We start from the raw sequence: 26,110 nt of genomic DNA on the forward strand, positions 1-26,110 counted from the left end.
CCATCTTCTATCAGGCATCCTGGTCCCCTGGCTCTTACGTTCTTCTGTTACCTTTTCCAAAATATTTCCATAGCCTTTGATTTAGAAGCTGTGTTATTCTAAGTGTACTTATTGGCCTTGGGCATCCAATGATCATTTATTCTCATCCTTTTCCACCAACTGTGGATCTCTGCAATATTCTCCACTTGCTGCAATAAAAGATTTTTGATGAGTTGTGAGAGCTACAGTTACCTGTGATTATAAGGATAAAGCTAGTAATATAGTTAGAAATTTTACTTGTTTTGAAAAACAGCAGTAGGAGGCGCTACTTCTGGGGTCTGTGATTTCTCCAATCATGGACAGCTGACTCACTTTACAGTACCACGAATGAAAGTGAAGTTTTCCTGCACTGGATATTTTGATAACAGTCTATGATTCCTGAGACTAACAACATCACTACATTTGCGAAATCCTCTTCCAACCCCCTGGACCCATGCATATGCATGAGTATGCATGTACTAATAAGCAAGCCTATATAACAGTGTTTCCATACTGATTCCTCGAGTGACTTTGGTTCCATTTGCTATTTTGGAAAGAGGGTAATGGGAAAAAAAGAAGCAAGAAAGAAATAAATGGCACTAACATATGAACTCTTTAAGTTGATAAGTTAAAACAAACGTATGGTATTCTTAGACATTCAATTTCTTCCATCCACAATGTACTCTAATGTATTCAATTGAAAACCTCTTCTCATTGTTCTTGCATCGTCACAGGACACATCTGTCAATCATCCATCACTCAACTAATTCTTCTGTAAATCCTTTCATTACCTTTAAAAGAAAACAAAAGGAACAGCTCTCTCAGTTACACTACTTTGATCTTGGATGATTCTTGCTGTGAAGCTTTAAAACAATTTAAATAATTCAATTTAATATTTAATATTAAAAATACCCTGATGCTTTGATCACTTGATTACATATTTTTATCTATATTTAAGATCTCTAATTAGTATATTTTCTGTGTTTTTCTGATCCTAGGTCATCCAATAAATAAAGTCACATGTTAGTTTCCAGAATCTGCATGTGCAATCTTACAGACATTGATGACCTCAGGAATGGTGGTCATAGTGTTTCCTTAAAAGGAGGGAATGTAGATGCATGCACTCACATACTTTTTAGAGCCTTTGTGGACTAGATTCTGATAACAAGCTATTCAACTACTTCTTTGGCTTATGAAAGGCCTGTGGACAAGTAAGATGAACCAACTGACTGCCTTAGCAGATAATATCACTCAGCTTACTCTGTCAACTATGAGTCTAACAACTCAATTGCTAGTCTTCTATTTCCCTAGGGACATGTGTAGGAGGAGGCTCTTGTTTATCTGCTTCCCAGGGCTTCTGTCAGTAGAGTTCGTTAGGTGCACTAACAAGCTATTTAAGAAAAAATATGCATGTGAATACATTTATCACCATTCTTATAATAATATCTTAAAATGATAACAATAAAATACTTATAATCTATGCAAGTATTCATATTGGCTTCTTTCTTGAGAAGAAATTTCTGACTAACCTGTCACTAACCAATGTTCTTGCTCCCATTCAAATATTTAAGAAACAGCACAGTTATTCAAATAGGTCATGGAATCTTTTTTTCACCTTTTTTTTTTTTTGGTCATGGACTCTTGAATTTGCTTCATTACAAAACATCTGTCATTAAACACTGAGGTGCAAATATGAATAAATAATATTTGCTTTTACTATCTCCATTAGACAGAAGTTCAATGTGGTCATTTACTGCATTTGTTTTGATCGACTCCAGTTATATTTTAACTCAAGGCTTTTTCTTTTTAGATATAAGGGTAAGAGATGACACAGGACACACTGTGAACAGAAGACTTTGATGTCCCAAGATGACTGTGAAGTGGCTGTCTGTTCTGCTGCTCCTGCAGATAAGTTGCTATTTCAGATCTGTGAACTGTGGGAAGGTGTTGGTATGGCCATTGGAATATAGTCACTGGATGAATATGAAGACAATACTGGATGAACTTGTACAGAGGGGTCATGAAGTGACAGTTCTGAGACCTTCAGCTTCCATCTTTCTCGATCCCCAAAAATCACCTGGTCTGAAGTTTGAGAGTTTTTCTACGTCTATCAGTAAAGATGATCTGGACAAGGTTTTCACAATGCTTGTGGATGTGTGGACTTATGAGATACCAAGAGATTTGTGTTTATCATTCTCTCCTTTGCTACAAAACATGGTTAATGAATTCTCTGATAGCTATCTAAGGCTTTGCATGGACACAGTTTCAAACAAACAACTTATGACAAAACTACAGGGATCCAAGTTTGATGTCCTTTTCTCGGATGCCATTGCTCCCTGTGGAGAGTTGATAGCTGAACTTCTCCAGATCCCTTTTCTGTACAGTCTTCGCTTCTCTCCTGGCTATACAATGGAAAAGTACAGTGGGAAATTTTCATTCCCTCCCTCTTATGTACCTATAATTATGTCGGGACTAGGTGGTCAAATGACATTCATGGAGAGGGTAAAAAATATGATGTGCATGCTATATTTTGACTTTTGGTTCGAGACATATAATGAGAGGAAATGGAGTCAGTTTTACAGTGAAACGTTGGGTAAGTTATGATTCTTATCAGTAGCTCAGAGACCTAAGTTTCACAATTATTTAAAATCTATTGTCATGCCCATAAAATGCAAAGTAAACTTGCCTTTTATAGGTGATCAAATGTAATATGACATTAGCTAACAACTTCACTGTAAAGTCTCATACATCAAAGAGAAGCAGGTATCAGACCTGATACAGGACATTCTGGTGAGATACAGAGCTGCAAAGAGAAGCAAGTAGACTTTTCTTAAGTGGTTCTTACTTGTTTTGCTATAATTTTTAATCTGTTTTAATAAGTAACTAGCTAGTTAGCCAAATCATAATTAATGTATATTAAGGAATGAAATATTTTACAGTTTCAATATGTATAGAACATTAGAACAATATGTATAGAAATTATTTTCTCTTGCATAGGCAACTATCTTTACTTAAGACTAAACTTTGGGGTCTGAAAATATGACTAAAATTTTAAGAGTGTTTTTTTTTTCTGTTCATTTTGAGTATTTGAGTTCTTCACCTAGCACCAACCCAGGACCAGTGACTCAAAATTGCCTGTAACTTCTGCGTTTGAGGACCTGCTGCCCTTTTATGGTCTCTTCTAATTCCTGAATAAACTTAGTATATATTTACACAGACACACATATACATAAATAAAAATTTAAACTATAAAATATTTTCTCTGTAGTTCCTAAAGAATTCCTTTACTCTTAAAATATACTATGTTAGTTCACAGTTAGTTAAAAGTGAAACTGGGTTTCTACCAGTATCATATTCCTTTATTGTGTACTTTGCTAACATCTATTGTTTAAACATTATGGAAGCATGGATACACACGTACCTGGTCTGTATTTTTTGAAGTCTTCTTTTCCTTTTTTTAAAAATATTTCATAGGTAAGACTGGCCAAAATTTCTATTCTCATAATTTCTGAAAATACTGTAATTTTTTGTAAGAGAAGTACTATTAAATTTCTTTATATGAAACAAAGGTAGAAGCACTAACTAGAAATTCAGCCATTCATAAACTATACAGCCTGTTTAACAAAACAAGGATGAAGGACAAGCTACAAACTACAATGACCCTGAGGAACACTGGTCATGGTACACAGTGTGATATGACTTTTGGACCTGGAATGTGTGTTTATATTTGTTCTGTTCCTTTTAAAGATGTAGAGAGGAGTAAAATGTGTACTCATTAAATAGTGGCTTAGTGGGTTATTTAAATAAATGTTTGTTATTTCAAATTACTGTGGAAACATTAAGTAATTCCTACAGTTTGCTTTAAAAATAAACCCAACACTGACATTTATGTATATTATGTAAATCAATTACACTGTAAATTATGTTACATATGAAGAAACATTGGTTTTTAAAAGCACATGTTCCAAACATATATTCTTTTATCATTTTAAGGAAACATATTTTATATTCAAATGACAATCTTGTCAACTTTTCTCCTTCTCACTTGCTCATTTCTCCTTCTAGGAAGGCCCACTACCTTAACTGAGACAATAGGCAAAGCAGAAATGTGGCTCATTAGATCCTACTGGGATTTGGAGTTTCCTCGCCCAACCTTACCAAATGTTGACTATGTAGGAGGTCTCCACTGCAAACCTGCTAAACACTTGCCTAAGGTAAATACATTCTTTAGATCTCTTTTTCATTTGATTTCCTTTCTGGTGAACATGTTCTACAACTTTAATTATATTTTTCTCCCAGGGATGAAGATATATAAGAAGTGGACTTAAGCATCCTGCTAAAAAAGAGGTCAATTAACAAAGGAAAAATATGATAGACCTAGGAAATATTTATATCAGTGAATTAAATTAGGTTACCTAGGGTACTTAAGTGGTTAGCCATTGTGTAAAGTCCTTACCTAGCAACTATGAGGATGTAACTTTGAATCCTAACACCCAGAGAAAAATTTTTGTGTCCCAGCACAGTACAATGACATTGCACTGTGGTGGCAGAAACAGGTTGATACTGGGAGCTTGCTGACCACTAGTCTGTTTTAAAAAATGGTAAGATTTGTGCTTAGTGTGAGACAATCTCAAAACCAACGTTGAAGATTGGTAGAAGAAGACTTTAGATTTTAACTTTTAGCATCTGTGTGCTAAACAAAAGCAAGTAACCTCCCAGCACACCCAAAACACACACACACATAAGCATACACACGGGCACAGACACATAAGCACACAAGAACATACATGTTCACACACATATACACAAACACAAATGTGCACATAAGCAAACACACATATAAACACATGCACAAAAGACAGAGAAATTAAGTCAGTTAAACTCATCAATCATAAATTTCTCATCACCAAAAGCTATGATTAAATTATATTCAATATAAGTTATATAACAACTTATATTGTTGATATCCAAACAAACAGCATAGACATAGTTTCTCTCCAACCAGTAAATTTTGGATATCAGCTCTAAAAATACCCTATTCATACACAATATCAGAAAATTATTATATAGTATATATTTATCCTAAGTTATGATTATCCAAAACATTTTATTGATCATAGTAGGAAGTTTGTAAAAACTACCACATATGTACATACTATAACATAAATATTATTTCATCAAACACTAGTTAATAATATTAAATCAGCCATTAAGGAGAAAAATAAAATAGCAAGGGTAAAATACTACCCTTTCTGTAGGGAGAAAGCTTATAAATGAAGCGACAATTTTTGAATGCTTCATAGACACGCTTGCACTCCTGAGTTTTAATTTTGCCAGAGGAAAATATTTTGAATGTCTGTTGGACAATGTGTGAGTATAGTTTGTGTGGATGCCAGTGAAGTTCAAATTCTTTGATATTGCCATTCTTGTCTTCTGTATGTTTAAACACCACTATACTAATTATTCCTATAAACATTTCAATTTTTATCTCCTAGTTTTTTCACCATGGTTTCATAAGTGATTATTATACAACTATAATTTGTTATGAAATAAATTCTCTTCACAGGAAATGGAAGATTTTGTCCAGACCTCTGGAGAGCATGGTGTCGTGGTGTTTTCTCTGGGGTCAATGGTCAGGAACGTGTCAGAAGACAAAGCAAAGGAAATTGCATGGGCCCTTGCCCAGATTCCACAAAAGGTGAGGGAAAGCATTTCATGGGAGGTGACTATATACTAAGTTTGTGAACGTCCTTGAAAGATCTGATTATAGAAATGATTGTGTGAAAGGTAAAGTTTTAAGGAAGATCTAATTTCCCTTATTCAAATTTAGAAAATTATATTCACAGTAGATGCTTCAATACTGCAGAAGGTGTTTTGACTGAGAGTGACTTATATATAAACACTGTGATCACTGTGGGCACATTCTGAAATGCTGGCATGATGATGATTGCTTTATTACTATCAAGTGTATGTAGACATAGCCAAATTCTTCAGAGTCACTTGTTCTATTTGTTCATTACTTAAAGTCACTGCATACATTAGATTTTCAGGGCTGAGTTAATTTGTATTTAGTAGTTATATCAGAATAACAGTAAGCAGGTGTTGAAAAAGTTTGAAATGCAGCATGACTCATCATTCTAATTTTGGAGTAGGCTTGTTCAGTGTGCAGTTGAGAGGGCCAATTAAAGGAAGGAAGTCTGAGGCTCACCAACTGTCAATCAAAGTACATTTTTGGTTAATTGAGAGAAAAAGCAATAAAAGAAAAAAGTCTATTTTCTGGTTGGCTGTAGTATGAGAAGTAGCGGGCTGTGTCCCGGCTGCCGGGCTAGCTTATTCCCCAAAATAACCACACAGAAAATTGTATTAATTAAATTGCTGCCTCACCCATTAGCTTTAGCCTCTTTTTGGTTAACTCTCACATTTTACTTAACCCATTTCTATTAACCTATGTGTTACCACGAGGTTGTGGTTTACCAGCATGAGTCTAACCAACATCTGTCTTGGGCAGAAGCATGGCGTCTCTCCCTGCCTGCCTTCTTCTCCCAGAATTCTGTCCTGTCTACTCCACCCACCGAAGGGCTGCCCTATCAAAAGTCCAAGGCAGCTTCTTTATTCAACCAATGAAAGAAACACAAATAGAAAAGAACCTCCTACAACATTTCCCCTTTTTCTTTTTAATCAAAAAAAGGCTTTCACTTTAACATAGTAAAATCCCATATAACAAAACAGTTATTAAGCAAGAATTACAGTCACAATATTTATATGTATTTTTTCTTTAATCATAACTAAGAGAAACTCTACCTATCTATCTGTTCTTCAACTCTATCAAAGACTTCAGAAGGATATAATATAACCTATGTAAACTGGAAGTAAGCAACTTCCAAAACTCTAGAATTGACAGAGACATCCCGCTGCCTATACAGTCACCCAAAATTCTTCTGTACTGTTGGGGCATCCTCTTCAGCCTTCATGCCCATAGTATCCAGCAGACATTTTCATGAAGCAGGAAATTTCAAAGACAGTTCAGTCACTTTCTTTTGTATCTTGCAGAATGTCTCATAGACTCTTTCATGAAACGAAACCCTAAAGGATCATCTCACCTTTAGTCAAGTTCAGCAGTCCTCTCTGTGTGGGTTTTTGTGTCCAGTTTATGCAACAGTCCAGGCAAGAAACTGTTCTTGCCCACATGGCTAGCAAACTCCATAAGGAGCCTCTTCGATGCCCATCTTACTCTTGAAGTAGCTGGTGCTGCCAGGAGCAGATGTGTCTCATTGTTATGGAAAGTCCTAAGTTATTAAAACATTAAATGCCATATTCTTTAGTCTTTGAAAGATATGAAAAATGCCTATCTAACTGAAATATATCTCTATATATCTAGAAAATCTAACATGATTACAAGCTTGACTATTATTGATGATTATCTATTAACAACCTATATTTCCTAATTATACATTGCATTTTTAAATGATCTACACAATCACAATACCTTTATCAAGAGCAGGAATATACATATAACAAGATTGACCTTAAATTTATACCACTAAATCAAAATCCATAACAATGCAAATTATTCATCTCTCTATCATATCCCCCTATATATGTAAAAGAACATTTATAAACTATATGTGGGAATATAGATGTAGTTTTCTCTCTCTAAACTGTTTCGTGTTGTATGGGGGCACTGTTATTCAGGTCTTTCGTAGTATAGCCTGTGTGCTATGTTCATCTCAGTCGGCAGTTGAGTGAAGTAATTTTTTGAAAGTGTTCACAATGAACACCTTTCAGGAAGGCATCATACCATATTGGTCTAGTATCAATCCACAGTGTCTCATCTTCTGTGAAAACAAAAGAAGAACCTCTTTTCCAAAGCATCATATCCTTAGACCCAAATTCTGAAGTCATGATACCTTTAGAGCATATATGCTGGTTTAGCTTAGTCCATACAATGAAGAGTTTCTCTGTACTTAGCTCCTTTACAGTCAAAAGATTCAAAGAAAACACAATAATATACAGAATCCAGGCTCTCTGTGAATTTTCCATTTTTACATGGCTTACTTTTCTTTACTTCTTTTAATCTATGACTATCTGTACTCTGTCTCTTTAAAGACTTTACCTTTTTTATTTATTTATTTATTTATTAAAGATATCTGTCTCTTCCCCGCCACCGCCTCCCATTTCCCTCCCCCTCCCCCAACCAAGTCCCCCTCCCTCATCAGCCCAAAGAGCAATCAGGGTTCCCCGCCCTGTGGGAAGTCCAAGGACCACCCACCTCCATCCAGGTCTAGTAAGGTGCCATCCAAACTGCCTAGGCTCCCACAAAGCCAGTACATGCAGTAGGATCAAAACCCAGTGCCATTGTTTTTGAGTTCTCAGTAGTCCTCACTGTCTGCTATGTTCAGTGGGTCCAGTTTTATCCCAGGCTTTTTCAGACCCAGGCCAGATGGCCTTGGTGAGTTGCCAATAGAACATCCCCATTGTCTCAGTGTGTGGGTGCACCCCTCACGGTCCTGAGTTCCTTGCTCGTGCTCTCTCTCCTTCTGCTCCTGCTTTGGACCTTGAGATTTCTGTCCGGTGCTCCAATGTGGGTCTCTGTCACTGTCTCCTTTCATCGCCTGATGAAGGTTAATAATAATTGTGAATTTTGCATGCAAATGGATGGAAATAGAAAACACCATCCTGAGTGAGGTAAGCCAGACCCAAAAAGAGGAACATGGGATGTACTCACTCATATTTGGTTTCTAGCCATAAACAAAGGACACTGAGCCTATAATCAGTGATCCTAGAGAAGCTAAATAAGGAGAACCGAAAGAAAAACATATAGGCATCCTCCTGAAGACTTTACCCTTTTTTAGCATTAACTTTACTTTATGACTTTTTAATACTCTTTTTCTTCTCTTTCCCAAGCCTATGTATGTCTATCTAACACTATGACTCATTTAAAGGTCATTTATGTCTGAATCTGTCCTATTGTGAACCTGTAATTCTTTACTATGCAGGAGCACTTCTTAAAATGCTAAGCACCTTTTAAGAACTTAAGTTGCGCCATGTAGGGGTAATGCAGTACCAACAGTTTACTACACAGTCTAAACCTTAACTGTGCTGTTATTATCATAATTATGATAGTTCCTGCCTGAGATCAGCACAGTTCAGCATGTGCTTCTGAGCCATGTAGCCATTCTGCTAGCATGGTGGAGCTGTTTGTACCTCTGAGCCACATAGTGCCTCCCTTTCAGGCCAGTTGCCATCAAGCAAGCCGTAGTACTTTACTCACAAACCCCACTGAAAAGCTCTGTCTACTGCAGGAGCCAGACAGTAATCGTGATGATGGCACAACCCAGAAACTGGTATTTCAAAACCACCACTTTCTAGTAGACCTGATCCTGCTGCCTACCCAAGCAGGAAGATCTGAGCCACAGGCATGGTCTCAGCTACTTTGTTCCCAACCCCGAGTGGGTACACAAACATCCAAGCCCATGATGCCCCATAGCTGGAGTTTGCACTGGCAGCAGGGCCCAGGAAGCCTTGATTTAAAATGGCAGAGCTTTTTTTTTTTCCCCGCTACAGCCAAATCATGAAAATTTCTCTTAAAGGAGTTGTGATACTCAGCCAGCAAACAGCAAAAAGCTATGTTAAACTCTCTCTGTGTCCTTTTTAAGCCCTCTCAGGTTTTTAAGTGGATTTAGTCCATCGCATTCGAGTGCCAATCTGTAGTATGAGAAGCAGCGGGCTGTGTCCCGGCCGCTTGGCTAGCTTACTCCCCGAAATAACCATATGGAAAATTGTGTTAATTAAATTGCTGCCTGGCCCACTAGCTCTAGCCTCTTCTTGGATAACTCTCACAGTTGGCCTGCCAGTATTTGTAGGAGAAATATCTAAGGGAAAGTTAAAGACGGGTGCTTCCCTCACAGTGATGTCTGAATCATAAAAGATGAAACTCACAACTCTGTTCTTAACCAGTCAGAATAAAAGTCCTACCAGTCAAGGAAGATATAGGAAAATAAGAAAGGAACCAAAGGAACATAAGGTAAAAAATAAAGTTACAGATCAGTCACTTCATAAAGTATACTGCAAAGTAATTTTCTATGGATTAAATTTGAATGTTTATGAATGTTTTTAAGTTTTGTAGTGGAACAGCCTCTCTTTAATTACCTACATTTATTTGTTGATGTCATCCTGTAGTTGATTTTATCAGCCACATAGCAAATTCATGTTAACTGTGAGGCTAATGCTTGATTTTATGAGATCTGTCTGAGAATTTCAACATTAGCACCTATGGTAGGCTTCAGTTTGAGACTGGTTTTTCTGTCACAGAGCATCCATGAATATTTGGAGTTCTTGAGGGATCCTTTTCAGAGGCACTGAGTAGAAATGATAAGAAAGGGCTAATTTAGAGAAGACTGATGTAGGGGGATGAATATGACAACAGGATACTATATGACCTCTCAAAGAAGTGAAGACAAAAAGAGATGTCAGTTTCACTTTCTGTGGTCATAGTCATCATTTAGGTGGCAGGTGGACTCCCAGTGTGCAGGCATGTTCTTAGCCTATTGGTCTGCATAAATAACTTTACAAAGAACAAAAGTTTTTTTTTTTTGGTGGGGGGGAGAATGTGATACAGCTGGTGGAATGTTTTATTTTAAAACCTAAACTGTCCCTGCTCCAGGAGTACTGAGACCTGGGAGAATGGGACTGAAAATGAAGTAGAATAAAGTCTCAGGCTGTAGTCAACTTTATTCAGAGAATCAGACAACTTATGTGCTGAAGGTTAAGAAAGGTCTTACGAGCAAAACATACGTCAATTAAAGCTGTATACAATCATAATGAGGAGCCTGTGCGGCAAAAACATGTTTTTCCACAGAGACACACAAAGAGCAGGCTATTCATTATCTGAATAACAGCAGCAAGCAGTAATGGTTACCCTGAAGTAGATCCACTCCTTTCTACCACATCTGGGAGAAGGGCAAATACACAGTCCAAGAAATAATAAGGTATGAAGTTAAATGTAAAACAGTTTTCTATCCTTACATAGTAATGTATAAAAAATATTGAAAACCCATACCTTTCTGTAACTCTCTTTAAAACTGATTGTTAGTCAGATGTAATATAGTACAACAAGGATAAATGTCATATGATTGTTTACATTGATTTACTGATTGAGCAAGAAAAGGAAGGTAAGCAGTTAGTATTTATTTTTATGGCCCTTATGGTATAAATAAATCAATTCTAAAGGTTTATCCTTTTGTGCTGTACTACCTCTAGGAGACAATTGAGTAGTGAAAATAAGTTTAAAGGCAACAAAGAATCCACACTGTGGGGGTCCCACAGAAGTGGTTCCACTCCACATTGAGCAAAGGCCAGAGAATTCAAACCATTCCTGTTCCTTTAAGGATAAGATAGGTTTGCCCCAGGGAGTGGCTGCCTATAGGATACTTGGTCTAAAGTCTAGTCACTGTATGTCTTCCCTAAAACATCAGAAAGCTTAACTCAGGAAATTGTGAGCTGATGTCTCAAGTACTGAAGCAAGTAAATGTTCTATTTGTTCTTTGTGTCATATTAAATCAGTCTTTTGCCTTCTTCCCCCCTTTTTGGATTGGGGTATATAGCATATGGAAAACAAACACATTCACTCTTCGGTATTCACTGGATAATCCTCCTGCTTCTATCCTTATGTCTGTCTTTCATATCTCTGTTCCTCCTACCTGAGTTTTTTAATACACATGCTGCTACCCTGGAACTTGCAAAACCTGTCAAGGCTGAACCCTGACAGATGTCACCCCAAAAGATGTCACTCCAACTTGTGGCTATGAGACTACACAATATACAATGCCTCTTTTAATTTAAAATCAAATAATTATAATTCTCTCGTTACCACTCAAGATAAAGTTAAGAACTATGAAATGTTTTCTCTCCTTTCTGAGTTTTAGATAAATTGGTTATTTCATAATTAGGCATTCATAAAATGGTATACAGGAAATTAACATACCCTAATGGTTTATGAAAAGCATTTAATGTTTTTAAATTGTCGAATGGACATTTGTAGGGGAAATCCACACTTAGCAGTTGTTCTAGTAACTAGTTACCCCAGATACTACACAGTTGTTTCATTGCTGTACTTTTCTAGGCATAACAATAAGCCCATATTTATATAGTACATCCCGAGTCATGTCCTATATGGATTGTAGCTCTTTCTCTTTGGGGAAGACTAACTGGACAATCATCCATGTAATTAATAATATTGAATAAAAAAGAAATAAAAAGATAAGGAAAGGATGTAACTTCTTATGTATGCTGGAGAAGATGGTTTATTATAGATATGTGAGAGAGCATAGCCAGAGGCAGGGACAGTGACATCTCGAAGAGTGCAGAGAGGTCATGACCAGACAGAGCTGGGCCATGTGAGGAGAGGGGAGAGGGGAGAGGGGAAGGAAGAGGGTAGAGAAGAATCAGGTGAAGCAGCCTAGAGAACAAAAGCATGATAAAGAGCAGGTTGTCATAATGCTTGGGTTATGTAGGGAAGAACAGCCCGGCCCCTTGAGCTGTAGAATTCAAGATAGGGGGCAGGGTATGTCAGCCAGGAAGGTCCCACAGGTAGAAACTGAGGAATGGAGGAAAAACCAGGGAGCCAGGTAAACTTTGCAATATTAAATAAGCACTTTAGAAATTTGTCCAAGATTTGAACCTAACAAATCTAAGGCCACGCAAGGGAAGGCTTCCCCCACAGGCTCTAAATAATTTACTGCATAGTATTGACGCATGATAGGGGATTTTGTCATGTCTTGGTTTAATACAGTCCATTAATATCAGAACTGAGATCCTTTATGGTTGAATGAAGGAACAGAAAAGCCAGAATGTACCTTGTTATAAGGATGAATATGTATAGTAAAAACCATTTTTTACAAATGCAAAACTGTTGAATGCCAACAGTAGCTGTCTTTAGGTAAACGAGGCTGTAAAGCTCCCATTGACCAAATGGTGGCATTAACATTTCACAAGTCAATTAACCATCTTCATTTACCAGATTAGTTTTTACTTACAAAACCAGGAAGATTCCTAGGAGAAAAGGGTGACTCTCTGTGCCTGTTTTTCACTGTTCTCTGACGACCTTATGAAGAGCCCATATCTTCTCCTTAGAAACAAGCCATTGAGATGTCCAGACAGGGTCACTTGATTTTTATATAATTTTTCACTCCTATGAAAAACTATGCTGTACTTATGTCCTTATCTACTTGGGAATGTAGGCCCCATAATCTCTTGCATCTGTTTTCCTAGTCTTTTTCATTTTTGACAAGCCAACCTTTCATTAGAATTCTGATTTGGAATATAGGTATCATTAGATGTGGGAATAGAGATCTCTGCATGAGTCTGTTGTAGAAAGTCTCTTTACACAAATCAATCAGAATATGAGTAACACAAGGCTGGTGGATTTCCATCATGTCTTCTGGGCCAATACCTTGTAATTTTGTAGCATTATGTTTAATCTTTTAGAATTCATTGTTACCAACTTTATTAGGATTGAATTTACCCCCCATAACAAGCCATCCAGGTGCCCATTATTCCATGGTTGTAATGGAAACATTACTCCCATTATAATTAATTAATACTGTAAACATTTTTCCCTTTACTTTAAGTCCAATGACGTTTTAACATATTCCTTTAGTAAGGTCCTTAAATCTACATAGTCTTACTTGTACTGAGTCCTTGCTCAAAAAGCATGTTTCTTTGTGAAGGGCTATATAGACAATAGTAATAACTGCAATTTTTTTCTGCCTTAAGTGAACAATTAGTGGGCACTGTATTCGTGACTGCAATTTGCCCTGTTAAATCTTCATTAATGATTCCTGTATGAACTATGATTGCATTCATGGATAATCTACTGCAACCCAATAAAAGTCCAACTCTTTGAAGCAGTATAAGTCCCCAATATTCTGTGTGTAACCTTAAAGGACTTGGAAGAGAGGAAATGGCCAGGAGGCCATAGTTACATCCTTAATGTGTGAGAGAGCTGTCAGTAGCATATTATGCAGCTGATAATCTCTTGATACAAATATATCACACCCTGTCAGAATTTCATATGTGCTATTTAGGATTACCCCTCATTCCTAGCTGTACAAATTTTCATGGGCTTTATCTGCAAACCACTCTTGCCACTAAAGAAGTTTTAAAGGACTAAGAACCATTTTAACAATTATATGAAAATCACACAGCAACCATTGTGCATTATTGTTCCAGCCAAAAAGTTCCATAACTATGTGGAGCAGTGTATCCACAGAAAGCACAAACCTTCTAAAATCTTTCACTTTATTAATGTTTAACCCACGATAAACACCTTGATTTTGTTGAAAGTTCACTGAAACACAAAGCTGAGCCCATGAGGCCAGTGAGTAATTGGTAAATTAATTCCTTTTCTGTGTCATGCCCTAGCTTGTCTAGATTGTAAAGTTAGCATTTTCATAAGATCTCTGAAATCTTCATTAAAAAGTATAAAGAATGAAAGATTAGGTTGATTATCAGATTCCTTGCCACATGCTTCAGGAGTGCCGTAGGCAAGACAGGAAACATTTTTAAAGGAGACTCCAAAAAAGTGGGCTGAGGGAGCCATCATAGTTGACAGTGGCACTGTATTTACTTTCTCTACTAATTTTAAGATGTTATCGTCCAGTTTATAGTCATGCAAGGACTTAGTCATCTCTTCCTAATGATTAATAACCTCCTTATCTTCCTTTAGTATTGTAATAATAGTTTAAATCAGTGCCTAAGTGACCCAAATTCCTCATATTTGTATGCCTTTCAAGCATTCATTCAGACTTTGTCAGATACTTCTTCATCTAAAGCACCTTCTTCTGAAAACTTGGGGTCATAATCATAAGCAAAAGTGAACTCTATTCGGAGAATCATACAATATATATTCTGAGGGTTAAGAAAGGTCATATGAGTAAAGATCACATGATTTGAAGTTGTATACGATCACTATGACAAGGCATGTGTGACAAAAAAAAGTTTTTCCATATCCTCTTATTTAGGTTTTTATTGCTTTGAAGAGACATCATGACCATGGCATCTGCAATAAAAGATACATTTAAATATGTTACCTCATTTAAGCACTATCATATGAAGGGATATATGACATGATGCAGAGAAGCATGGTTCTGGAGCTGAGTATCAGGGAACATGAAGAACATAAGCCTGAGGGAAGGCCTCCCTCATGAGCTCTAAAACCTTTCCTGCATAGAATAGACACATAATAGGGAATTATGTCATGCCTTCAAAGTAATAAAACCCATTGATATCACAGCTAAGCTTTTTTATGATTGAATGAAGGAAGACTAAAGCCAAAATGTACCTTATTATCAGAAAGAATATGTAGAGTATAAAAGCAATCTTTTAAATGCAAAACTATTAAAGGCCAATCTTTAACAATAACTGTCCTTTCATTTTCAATAACTCAATATTTTCATTAGGAATTCTGATTGTGAAATCGACTGAAAGTCACACTGATGTAAGTTTGAGGCAAAGAGATCTCAAAGCCCACCCCACAGTGACATACTTTGTCCAGCAAGGCCACATCTCCTGATATTGCCACTCCCTTACGGGGCCATTTTCTATCAAGCCACAACAGAAATGCACGAAGGGCAGTGTAAACTTTATCTGGATATCAATAGCAAGCGGTAGTGGTTAACCTGAAACAGATCCAGTCATATCTGCTTACCAAAAAAAAAAAAAAAAAAAGGTAGCATTTTGAAGAAATTGAGGTCACAAGATTCATGTCTTGTTTTCTTAGAGTGCTCTCTCAAGCACTCAGAATTCTGCTCATATGACTCCATTTCTGGATTATGTTCCAAAACTACACTATGCAAAATTACTCTCTGGATGGGCCAGATGACTCCATATTTCTTTTTTATTTATTTATTTATTTATTAAGGATTTCTGCGTCGTCCCCGCAACGGCTTCCCATTTCCCTCCCCCTCCCCCAATCAAATCCCCCTCCCTCATCTGCTCGAAGAGCAATCAGGGTTCCCTGACCTGTGGGAAGCCCAAGGACTGCCCACCTCTATCCAGGTCTAGTAAGGTGAGCATTCAAACTGCCTAGGCTCCCACAAAGCCAGTATGTGCAGTAGGATCAAAAACCCACTGCGAATGTTCTTGAATTCTCAGTATTCCTCATTGTCTGCTATGTTCAGCTAGTCCGGATATATCCCATGCTTTTTCAGACCTAGGCCAGCTGGCCTTGGTGAGTTCCCAATAGAACATCCCCATTGTCTTAGTGTGTGGGTGCACCCTTCGTGGTCCTGAGTTCCTTGCTCGTGCTCCGTCTCCTTCTGCTCCTGATTTGGACCTTGAGATTTCTGTCCGGTGCTCCCATGTGGGTCTCTGTCTCTGTATGATCCACAATTTTCTCTTGTCTGAAGTTCCTTGAAACAATGCCATTGTGTTGGCCAATAGAAATATGGAGTCATAAATATATGTATGTCATGAATAAATAATCAAAGATTAAAAACTTGAAATTTAATGAAAATAACATAGAACAGGTAAAAGTAAACCCCCAGAAGCATATAAAATATAATGGTGTTAAAAGTAGAATTTTAGAACAGTCAAAATATGTTAATATAAAATATGAGTTATTAATAATGTGCCACTCTTCTCTGAGATTGAATTATATCACCATGGAGTGTATTAAATATTTTCATGCATCATTAGCTATCTCATTTGTCCAAACATCTCTGCTTAGAAAAATGATGATTATGTTCAACCTGCCTAAATGTAAAAATAAGTACAGACTCTGCTAAGCACAATCTTCTTCTCAGTCTCTCTAGAGTTCTCAATATTTACCCTTTCTGATGTCTTCATCCATTTTTATAGGAGGTATTTACCTATGTTATACTTAAACACAAAAAGATTTATTTTTACAATTTCTGTTTTGAAATTACAATTGCATTATTTCTCCTTTTTTGTTATTCTTCCAAACCCTCTCATATCCATTCTCCTAGCTCTCTTTCAAATTCATAGCATCATCTTTATGAATGTGCTTACATACATATATTTATATTCCTAATATAACTTATTTAATCTATGTAATACTAAGTTTAACTCCAACAATAAAGATTATCTAATCTTTAACAGGTTCTTTGGAGATTTGAGGGCAAGACACCAGACTCCTTAGGATCCAATACCAGAGTTTACAAATGGCTCCCCCAGAATGACCTTCTAGGTAAGACTCTAGGAACAAACCTATCCTAGTTGACTTCAAAATCCTTTATATGGCACTTGGTGAATGTATTATTTATTTAAGATAACAAGTTCTGGTATGCAGTTGGTCTTTTTTAATACTCATTTTCTCTTAACTACCATGCACCCCATATGCTCAACTGGGAATCAGAATTTCATAGTTCAACTCTCAAGTCCAAGCAATTCTCCAAAATATCTCTCTGTAAATTTAGTTTCTTCTCACTCTGAGAGAAGAAAACATTTTACCAAGGTTATGCATATTAGACTCTTCACATAGGTTTTCTTGAGATGAGAAGTGAGGGGAAACAGAAGTTGTGGGGTAAACTAAATTAATAAAGTGAATTAAGTAAAATTAATCTTCATGTAGAAAATCTTTCAGTTCCTGATAGTGCACATTTCTCATTTCATGTCTAAGACTACTAATTAATGTCAACCTAAATTCATGTTATTCTAGGTCATCCAAAAACCAAAGCCTTTGTAACTCATGGTGGAGCCAATGGAATCTATGAGGCGATCCATTTTGGAATCCCTATGATTGGCATTCCTTTGTTTGGAGAGCAGCATGATAACATTGCCTACATAGTAGCCAAAGGAGCAGCTGTTTCATTAGATTACAGAACAATGACAAGGTCAGATTTACTCCGTGCCCTGGAGGCCGTCATAGATAATCCTTTGTGAGTAAAACCTTTTGAAATGTATACATGCTGGTATTTCTTTATCATTAATTGTGATTCTTACTGAAGGCCAAAGGAGCAAGAATTATCCTGAAGATAAAAATAATGGAAGGTACAGAGACAAATTAGGGCATGATTTAGTGTCATAGGGTTTTCACTCTTGTTATTACTTTTTATTTCCATGTTTTGCTTTGTATTTTTTTCCTATGTAAATCAAACTGGTTCTAATTGTGTAATTCTTCAACTTAATCCTCCAAACAGCTGTCTAACATGCATATGCCACCAGCTCTGGACAAGTTTTATTTTCAATTCCTTTAGTAAAGTAATTGGTCAGAGTTTTAAGGATAGTACAAAACTTCAATAGCCAATAAGTGAAGTGAAACTAAATGTTGGAGTGAGAGTCACTTGCTTGTTCCTTGCCACCCAGGCCTGAAACAATCACACAGAAACTATATTAATTAAATCACTGGTTGGCCTATTAACTCTATCTTTTTAATGGCTAACTCTGAAATATTAATTTAATACATTTCTATTAATTTGTATATCACTACATGGCAGTGGCTTACAGGCAAAGTTTCAGCACATCTGTCTCCAGCAGCAGCTCCATGGCATTTTTCTGATGCTGCCTTCCTCCTCCCATGCTGTAGGCCAAGCCAGTTCTTTATTCATTAACCAATAAATGAAACACACAGACAGAAGGACCTCCCGTACCATTTTCCCTTTTCTTTCTAAACAGAAAGGAAGTCTTTAACACAGTAAAATTGCATTTAATAAAACAGTTATCAAGAATTATAGTGACAATATTTATATCTACTTAACCTTTATCATAACTAAGTAAAACTATAAGTATAAATTTTTTAACTCTATCAAACACTCCAGAAGGATATGACATTGCCTAAGTAAAAGGAGGTGCTTGTAAGCAACTTCGAAAACTGTAGAATTGAAAGAGACATGTTGCTGCCTGGATTGTCACCTAAAGTTCTTTTGTATTGTTGGGGCATCTTCAGGCTACAGGCCCATAGTATCCAGAAGACTTTTTAATAAAACAGGAAGTCTTAAAAATACTTCGGCCTATATACTGGAAGTTTGCCAGTCACTTTCTTCTGTGTCCTGCAGAACATCTGGCAGATTCTTTCATGTAGCAGGAACCCCAAAGAACCATCTCACCTTTAGGCAAGTTCAGCAGTCATTTCTCAGCAAGTCCTGCACTTCAATTTATGTGGCCACACAAGAGCAGTTTCTTGCCCAAATGATTAATGAACTATATTAGAAGACTCTTTGATGCCCATTGTCTTCTTGGAGTAGCTTGTGCTGCCAGATAGAGATATTCTCATTGTCATGAAAAGTTCTAATATCTTAAAACATTTGAATGTCATATTCTGAAGGTCTCTGAATGATTTGAAAAATACCTAAATGAAATATCTCTCTATATATCTAGAAAATCTAAAATGACTACAAGCTTGCTTATTATAGATGACTATCTATTAACCTATATTTTTAATTATACATTATATTTTTAAATGAACAACACAATCACAATACCTTAATCAAGAGTATTAATATACGTCTAATAAGATTGACCTTGGATTTGCATCAATAAACCAAGATCCATACAAATGCAAATCTCTATAGTATATCCCCCTTTAAATATAAAGAGATATTCATAAATAATATTTAGGAATATGGGCATAGTTTTTCTCCAAACACTTCCTGCTTTTTACTGGACAATGTAATTTTTTGAGGGGTGTTCAAGGCAACCTTTCAGGGGTCTTGGTCCATCAGCCACACTTGTCTGGAAGCAATCCACAGGTTGTCAACCTCTGTGGAAACAAGAGAAGAACCTCTTTTCCAAAGCAACACATCCTTAAACCTAAATATGGAAGTCATGATACCTTTATAATATACATGCTGATTTAGTTTAGTAGCTGATACAATAAAATGTCTCTTTGTAAGTAGCTCCTTCACAATCAAAACACTCAAAGAAAGCACAATGATATACATATTCCAGATTTCTATGAATTTTCCATTATCTTTATGTGGCTCATTTCTCTACTCCATTTATTCTATGACTGTCTATACTCTGTCTCTTTAAAGACTTTGTTTTTTCATATATTTTCTTATTTTACAACTCTTAATGCTCTTGTCTTTCTCTCTCCCAAGGCTACATACATTTATCCAACTCTGTGACCCATTTAGAGGTCTTTTATTTCTGAATCTGTCCAATTGTGTGCCTATAATTCTTTACTGTCCTGGAGTGCTTCTTAAAATGCTAAGTGCTTCTTAAAACTTAAACTGCACCATTACTATTGTCTATGTGGTACTTCCTGCTTGCCTGTCCATTCTAAAACTCAAGTTGTGCAATTACTATGATATAGCTGGAATTTCCTGCTTGCTCGGCACAGTTCAGCATGGCAGAGCTGTTTGTTGCCTCTGAGAGCCATGCCCACAGCCCCATGTCAGGTACATAGCCAGTCTATGCCACCATTAAGCAAGTTGCAGCAGTCTGTTCACAAACCCCTCCAAATATCCGTCTCCCAAAAGAGCCAGAGGTCACACTGGCAGCAAGGCCAGAAAGCTGGCATTTCAAAATGGTCGCAACTGAATCAGAAAATCCTTTCTTAAGGGAGCTGCAGCACGCTGCCAGCAAACACCAAGAAGCTGTGTTAATCTCTGTATTTTTGTGTCTAGAATTCCTTTTCAAGCTTTCTCAGGTTTTATATAGATTTTAGTCAATCACATTGACACCAATTTTTGGAGGGGAGGGCCACTTGTTAGTTCAGATAAGTTACAAATTAAATTTTAAATAAATGTAACATGCATACCAAGAAATAATGATCAAGAAATGAGAATAAATACATAATTCTCTCATTTTGCTTTGTAAATAAAAAAGACAGTAAGTTACCATAATTACAATTGCTAGTTCTGCTGCATCAAACTGACATCAGAGTTGATGACTTGTCTTTATACCCCTTCTTCTTTATATGCTCATCAATAATTATTTCAGCATCAGAATCGAGTACACCTTGTATTTGATATCCAGTGTGAAATTTTTACAACTCATGCTTCTAAAATTACAACAATAAGAGTAAAAATTAGGCTTGAAAGACGGCTCTGTGGATAAGGGAAGGTCTACCCTGGAAGCGGACAGGAGTTCTGTTCTCAACACTTGCATCAGTTGGTTACAAACATCTTTTACTCTATCTCCAACAGATCTCATAACAAACATACACACACACACACACATACATGTTTACACACTTTGCACACATACTCTCTCACATACATATTTAAAAGTAATAGCAAAAATTTATTGTGATTATACTTTATAATAAGAATAATAAAAGTAATAAAAAATTCAGTACAGGAACAGAGAAGAAAATTATTTTTATATTTTTCTATTAATTTTATCAAGTATTTCATACATTAATTAGAAAAATATATTTTCTATTAATTTTATCAAATATTTGATACCTTAATTAGAAAAATATAAAAGCAATGGGAAGAAGCTATTAGAGCTAATTAATAAGAACCAGGACACATTTGCATTTAAAACCACTAATCACTGATAGATGTAACATAAAAATCTCTTTTCAATCTTTATCAACTTTACATAGATATGCACCACCATGAGGACTTAAGAATTATTTGACTTCTACATCCTGACACTAGTACACATTTTGTACACAAAATTTACTAATAATTGGTTATGGGTAAATGAAGCTTTATATACTCAAATAATATCTCATTCATTTTATTTTGCATTTAAGACTTAGCTATCCCTAAACTCTAGGGATATTTGATCTTTATTTTTCTTTTTACATGCTTAATCTTGCATACTCAAAAAAATCAGACATGCCTCTGAAGATCTTCCTTGTCATGAACATGAAACAAATATATATTTTCTGTATTGTGGGATTATCTTTAATATTTATACAAAAATTTGCACATGTGCATTTTTCATTTCTAATGTAAGTTAATATCTGTTTTCCTTCTGCCAGCTATAAAAAGAATGCAATGTGGTTATCAACCATTCACCATGACCAGCCCATGAAACCGCTGGACAGAGTCATCTTCTGGATTGAGTTTGTCATGCGCCACAAAGGGGCCAAGCACCTGAGGCCACTTGCACACAACCTCGCCTGGTACCAGTACCACTCTCTGGATGTGATTGGATTCCTACTGGCCTGTGTGGCAGCCATAGCTTTCCTTGCGATAAAATCCTTCTTATTCATTTATCGAAAGTTTGTAAAGACGGGAAAGAAAACAAAGAGAGAGTAGAGCTCATTGAGAATGCACATGAACTCCATTTCAGCATTGTTCTAGATTATGAACGGCCTTCTGAACATTCACTGATCACTCTATCAAGGCATATCTTCATTAGAGGGGAAGGGAGAAATAATGCAATTATAATCTCACAAAATAAAAGACATAATGAAAAGAAAAAAAAGCGGAAAAAATGATAAGGAACAAGCTAGTAAGCAGAGTTCCTCCATGGTATCTTCTTCAGTTCTGCCTCCTGAGTCCTGCCCTTGAACCCCTGGCCTACTTTTCCTCAGCAATGGACAGGGAGCTATGAGATGAAATAAACCCTCTTCTTCTTCAAACAAAAATGAAAATTTAAAAACCAAGAAGAGGCCTCGGCATTATTCAGGGTATGCAGCATTATGATAAATAAATATGTGGTGGAGAGGTGAGACAGAAAGGGAAGTGGGAGCACTTTGTTCTCTGTGAAGACAGGTGAGCCTGTAGACGTGAAGACAGCAAGGAACGGCCTGATGTGAGAGGCCTGAACTGCTATTGGAGGCCATGGTGTTATCTAAACCTGTGCTGCTGCAGAGGGGCATGGCCCTTTTGTAACAGGAGTCTGTGACAATGTCCATGCAATGTGGACTTCTTTGGTCTGGGCCAGGATGTTGTCTGAGTATGGTGCTGAGCTGGTCCAGCCCCTCAACAGCCACCACACCGGAGCATAAGCACTGATACAAGTGTAGATAAGATGGTCCTGTCCCTTGCCTGGGCAGTGTGGGAGAGCTGACCCCAATGGTGTTGGCATGGGAGAGCTAAACCCACCAATTTTTGGCCACAGGACTAGGGTGAGCTAGCCCTACAACTTGCCTGAGCAGTTAGGAAGAACTGGCCCTGAATGAAAGTGTGGATGAGGATGGCCTCATTAGTGTTGGAAAGCTTATTTTTACTCCTCATTGTGTATCTTGTCATTGTCAGATAGTTGGCCCTGGTGGCATGGGCGAGGATCAGCTATCCCTGATTGTGTGGATACAGAAAAGTCAACCTCACCCCTTGCCTGGGCATTATGGGAGAGCTAGTGTTGGTAACCAACTCAGCTAACACTCAGGCCTGGATCCAAGATTTTGAGCTGGCCCACCCAACACCTACCCCATCTATGAGTTACTGGAGTTCATGGGGCAGGTCCTGCAGAACCAAAGTTGCAGGATCTCATGACACAGTGCAGCCACAGGATAGCCCAGAGGAGTCTCAGAGAGGATCCAGCATCGGTAGTGTCACGGATCCCAGAGGCCTTGAACCAGTCCAATGACTCATTGCAGTGAACATTCACAAGTAAAGCTGTTTGTTTAAAGAGTACACCGTGTGACACACCGTGAGACACTACACATTCTACCAGGAGACTATTTTTTAATTTTTATTTTCTATTGTCTTTTGGGGAGGGAAGTTACAAGGCAGGAAGGCAAATATGGAAGGACTGGAAAATGAGTGGATTGGGGTATATAATGTGAAATTCACAAACAATCAATAAAAAAATTGTGGAAAAATTCAAACAAAGAAGCAACCTTTATTCTTTTATTAGTGTGAAAAAATTTACAGAAGTAATGATCTCATCCTGATATCCCTTCTTATATTCATACAAGTTGTGTTTGCAGCTAGGTGTTTTGTAATTAAATATATATGAGGAAGTTAGTTCAATAATTAATTTAAAACAATTACTGACAAAATTCATACATCTTATCATAATAGGTACTGATGATTGCCTCAGAGCAGGAAAGACAGACAATGTTAAGAGAAGTTGAAGAAAAGAAGGAGATTGTGTAGTAAACGATGGTAAAAGATGTTTTTCTTTTTGTTTTGTTTTGCCTGTAAATTTTAATTTTTGTTTGTTTTTCTTATTTTTTTTCTGTTATTTTCCCTACAAACAGCAGTTTCCCATTTCTACTATCCTCCCATCCTCTGCATTCACTTTCTGACCAACCTTCATCTATGCCTCCTCCATTAAAGGGGCAGGTCCCCTATGGGAGTCATCATGGCATGGCCTATCAAGTTGTGACAGGACCAAGACCCTCCCCCTCTATCAAAGCAGAGCAAGGCATCCCAACGTACGGAATAGGATCCAAGGTGTTAGCTCATACAACTGAGCTGAAAATTTAACACTAATGAGGATTATTTTCAGAAGTACTTCTTGCACCTTTCTTCCTCTCTCTCTATTTCTTTAGCTCTCTTTCATTCTCTCTCTCTCTCTGTCTCTCTCTCTGTCTCTCTCTCTGTCTCTCTCTCTGTCATTGAAGACATCCACAAATCCAAAAGTAGATTTCAGTGGCTTCTTTTCTATAAGCTCTTGTATGTTAAGTATTGACTATTCAATATTCATGAAGACCCTGTTTCCGGTTAGTGACTTCTAATAAGATCTTGACATTCTGTATCACCTTAAAGGTAAATTTAAGCTAGCTGCATGCCAAGGGCTTATTTGTGGTCCCATTCTAGTATTATTAAATGTCCTCACCTGCTTACTTGTCTGATGTTTTAGGATTTAGTTTCCAACTTCCTGACCTATGCCAGAACTTGTGGATGTAGACTGCTCATTCATTTCCTGGTTGTGCATATCCGAAATAATCACACAGAAACTCTATTAATTGCAATACTGTGACCAATAGCTTAAGTGTATTTCTAGCTAGCTCTTACATATTAAACTAACCATTTTCTATTATTTTATATTTCACCATGAGGCTCATGGGTTACTAATAAAAGTCTTGGTGTTTATCTCCTTTTGGTGGCTACATGACTTCTCTGACTCTGCCTTATTTTCTCTTCTATCTCTACTTGGAATTTGTGCCTTGCTCTATTCTGCCATGTCACAGACCCAAGAAGCTTCTTTATTCATTAACCAATAAAAACAACACATACACAGAAGAACTTCCCACAGCAAGAACTAGATTCTTTTTATTGATGTAAGATTATGTACATGTAGTTTTATGGATTCTGTGAGTTTATATTGTGCCATTTCTATTACTACTCTAAACAAATGGTCAAGCGTGCTTTCCACATTTAAATTCAGAGTTAATCTTACATATGTCAACTACCATTTATTCATTATCAAAATAAGAAATTTAATTTTAAAAGGGTTTCTCTTTTTTCTTGAGTATATATAATGTCTTTTTTATATGGCTTTCTGTATATCTTTCATTATTTACAACAAATAAAACTGGACCTAAAATTTCTATTCTAGTCCTTTACCTCTATTGGGGTAAAGATGCCTCTATTGGGGCATCTTTTGAGTCTAGCACTTGATCCATTTGGACAGATGTACCATAAAAATTATAGACACTGGAGATGATTTATTTTATGCAATTTATATACAAAATCAGTTCACCAAAATTAGAGGAATGTTCACAGAAGATTGATAGGTAATAAAGAAGTATCTAATATGTAGGACTTCTCATAGTCTTCCATATCAGATGGTCATATTCTCATTACTTGGGATATGAATTAAGAGTACAGTGTCAACCCCTATACTCATGGCTATGAAAAACTTGCTAATTCAATTTAAGAGCCACTCAATGAGAGAGAAATTATGCGAGGTACTGGAAATCTAGCTAACTACCTGGAGCTGATAACATCATAGATATCCGAGGAGAACTTACAATAAAGTTTACTAAACCAGCAAACACAGATAAGAGCAGTGTTCACCCATCATAAAAAAAAAACTAAATCACTATTTGCAAGAAATGGAGACCATACAGAAAACCATAACCAATCAAAATACATGATTGTCTGGTGCCCAGCTCCAAATGACATATCTACAACATTGCACCTACTCCTAAGGCTCAGGGAACATCAATGGAAAGGGGGTAAAAAAATTGTAAGAGTCAGAGAAACAGGAAGTCCTTTGTGAGATTTCCTCTTCCAGATGTCAAGGAAGCTACATGTATGAAGTCTCATCAACATGG

At 36.8% G+C, this 26,110-nt stretch overlaps 1 protein-coding gene across 1 annotated transcript; it reads left to right on the forward strand.

The window, feature by feature from the left end:
• The first annotated feature begins 1,878 nt into the window (after nucleotides 1-1,878).
• Nucleotides 1,879-23,706, forward strand: LOC121460723 (UDP-glucuronosyltransferase 2B17-like). The gene is made up of 6 exons (XM_041671207.1): nucleotides 1,879-2,611; nucleotides 4,084-4,232; nucleotides 5,585-5,716; nucleotides 17,137-17,224; nucleotides 17,696-17,915; nucleotides 21,914-23,706. Exons 1-6 carry the CDS (start codon nucleotides 1,888-1,890, stop codon nucleotides 22,191-22,193), a joined length of 1,593 nt encoding a protein of 530 aa, XP_041527141.1. The 5' UTR covers nucleotides 1,879-1,887; the 3' UTR covers nucleotides 22,194-23,706.
• The last annotated feature ends 2,404 nt before the right edge of the window (nucleotides 23,707-26,110 follow it).

This window comes from Microtus oregoni, unplaced genomic scaffold (genome assembly GCF_018167655.1).
Source record: "Microtus oregoni isolate MIOR12 unplaced genomic scaffold, Mior012 000021F_ref0000039, whole genome shotgun sequence".
NCBI lineage: Eukaryota > Metazoa > Chordata > Mammalia > Rodentia > Cricetidae > Microtus > Microtus oregoni.

Excerpts from the sequence above, each read along its gene's own strand:
- LOC121460723 (XM_041671207.1), top strand. The coding sequence starts at position 1,888 with ATGACTGTGAAGTGGCTGTCTGTTCTGCTGCTCCTGCAGATAAGTTGC. Across the intron at positions 2,612-4,083 it reads GTTTTACAGTGAAACGTTGG|GAAGGCCCACTACCTTAACT; the intron begins GTAAGTTATGAT and ends TTCTCCTTCTAG. Across the intron at positions 17,225-17,695 it reads CCCCCAGAATGACCTTCTAG|GTCATCCAAAAACCAAAGCC; the intron begins GTAAGACTCTAG and ends ATGTTATTCTAG.